This window comes from Mandrillus leucophaeus, unplaced genomic scaffold (assembly GCF_000951045.1).
Source record: "Mandrillus leucophaeus isolate KB7577 unplaced genomic scaffold, Mleu.le_1.0 Scaffold75, whole genome shotgun sequence".
In the NCBI taxonomy this organism is placed as follows: Eukaryota; Metazoa; Chordata; class Mammalia; order Primates; family Cercopithecidae; genus Mandrillus; species Mandrillus leucophaeus.
Window position 1 is genome coordinate 1,947,739 of NW_012108141.1, and position 1,343 is coordinate 1,949,081.

At 48.2% G+C, this 1,343-nt stretch overlaps 1 protein-coding gene across 2 annotated transcripts in view; it reads right to left on the bottom strand.

The window, feature by feature from the left end:
• Positions 1 to 1,343, bottom strand: part of NAAA (N-acylethanolamine acid amidase) — a 31,653-nt gene that overhangs the window by 9,892 nt on the left and 20,418 nt on the right. Inside the window, exon 9 of one of the 2 annotated variants that reach the window (XM_011966186.1) lies at positions 392 to 420. The exons of the other annotated variant lie outside the window; for it this stretch is intronic. Within the exon in view, the coding sequence (XP_011821576.1) occupies positions 392 to 420 (29 nt within the window). The remainder of the gene's footprint in view (positions 1 to 391; positions 421 to 1,343) is intronic. 2 annotated transcript variants of the gene reach the window in all.

Genomic DNA, 1,343 nt, shown 5'->3' on the forward strand with positions numbered 1-1,343 from the left:
GAGGCAGGAGAATGGTGTGAACCCAGGAGGCAGAGCTTGTAGTGAGCTGAGATTGAGCCACTGCGCTCCAGCCTGGGGGACACAGGAGACTCAAAAAAAAAAAAAAAAAAAATTCCCAGAGCCTCCTTCAGGGTCACTCTATTCTCTTTACCTTTGGATTTCTTCATGGACTTCTCACCTGATACATATTTGTTGATCACCCCCCACCCCCACCCCACCCGTAGTAGTCCCATGAGAGCAGAGACTTTGTTTCGCTCGCTGCTGTACCCACAGGAGCGCCCCCACAGCCTGGTGACAGGAGCCCTCAGATCCTTGCTGAGCCAAAGAGCGCGTGAGTGAGTTCACTGTTCTGGAGTGATGTGTGAACAGACATGTTTAACAAGTCACTTACTTGTTATAAACTGGAACCACCGACAAAACCTGCATAGGAAAAAGTCATATTATAGAGAAGATTACATGGTAGAAGAAATACACAAAGAATATCTACGGAGGGCCAGGTGCAGTGGCTCAGGCCTGTAATCCCAGCACTTTGGGAAGCTGATGTGGGAGGACTGTTCAAGCCCAGGAGTTCAAGACCAGCCGGGGCAACATAGAGAGACCCTGTCTCTACTAAAAAAGAAAAAAAAACGATGTCTGGAGAAAGAACATAACCACTCTTTAGTGTATCTCGCGGTGATAGTTATAGACTATTTTTTTGAGACAGAGTCTTGCTGTTTCACCCAGGCTAGAGTGCAGTGGCATGATCTTGGCTCATTGCAATATCAAGGGTACAGGCTAAAAAAGGACATTAACTTAGTGAATTGTCAGTGGAACAAGGAACAGCATCGGAGATAGTGGAAATTCCTCGGGAAGATAAAAGAAAACCAAAAGTATTCAGAGTTTATTTCTAAGGAGCTCCTAACGGGTGAAGGCTGTCCACAGCTACCTGACTGAGTTAGGAGGAACACCTCACTGCCAGCATATTTCAAATGTAGGAGTCAAGAGGTCAGCCAGTCAAAGTGTTTTTCCTCCTAGTTTGACAACACTATGGCAGGCCAAGTGTGAATTTAAAATTCCCAGAGCTGGCCGGGCATGGTGGCTCATGCCTGTAATCCTAGCACTTTGTGGAGGCCGAGGCAGGCAGATAATGAGGTCAGGAGATTGAGACCATCCTGGCTAACACGGTGAAACCCTGTCTCTACTAAAAAAATACAAAAAATTAGCCGGGCGTGGTGGCGGGCATCTGCACTCCCAGCTACTCGGGAGGCCGAGGCAGGAGAATGGTGTGAACCCAGGAGGCAGAGCTTGTAGTGAGCTGAGATTGAGCCACTGCGCTCCAGCCTGGGGGACACAGGAGACTCAAA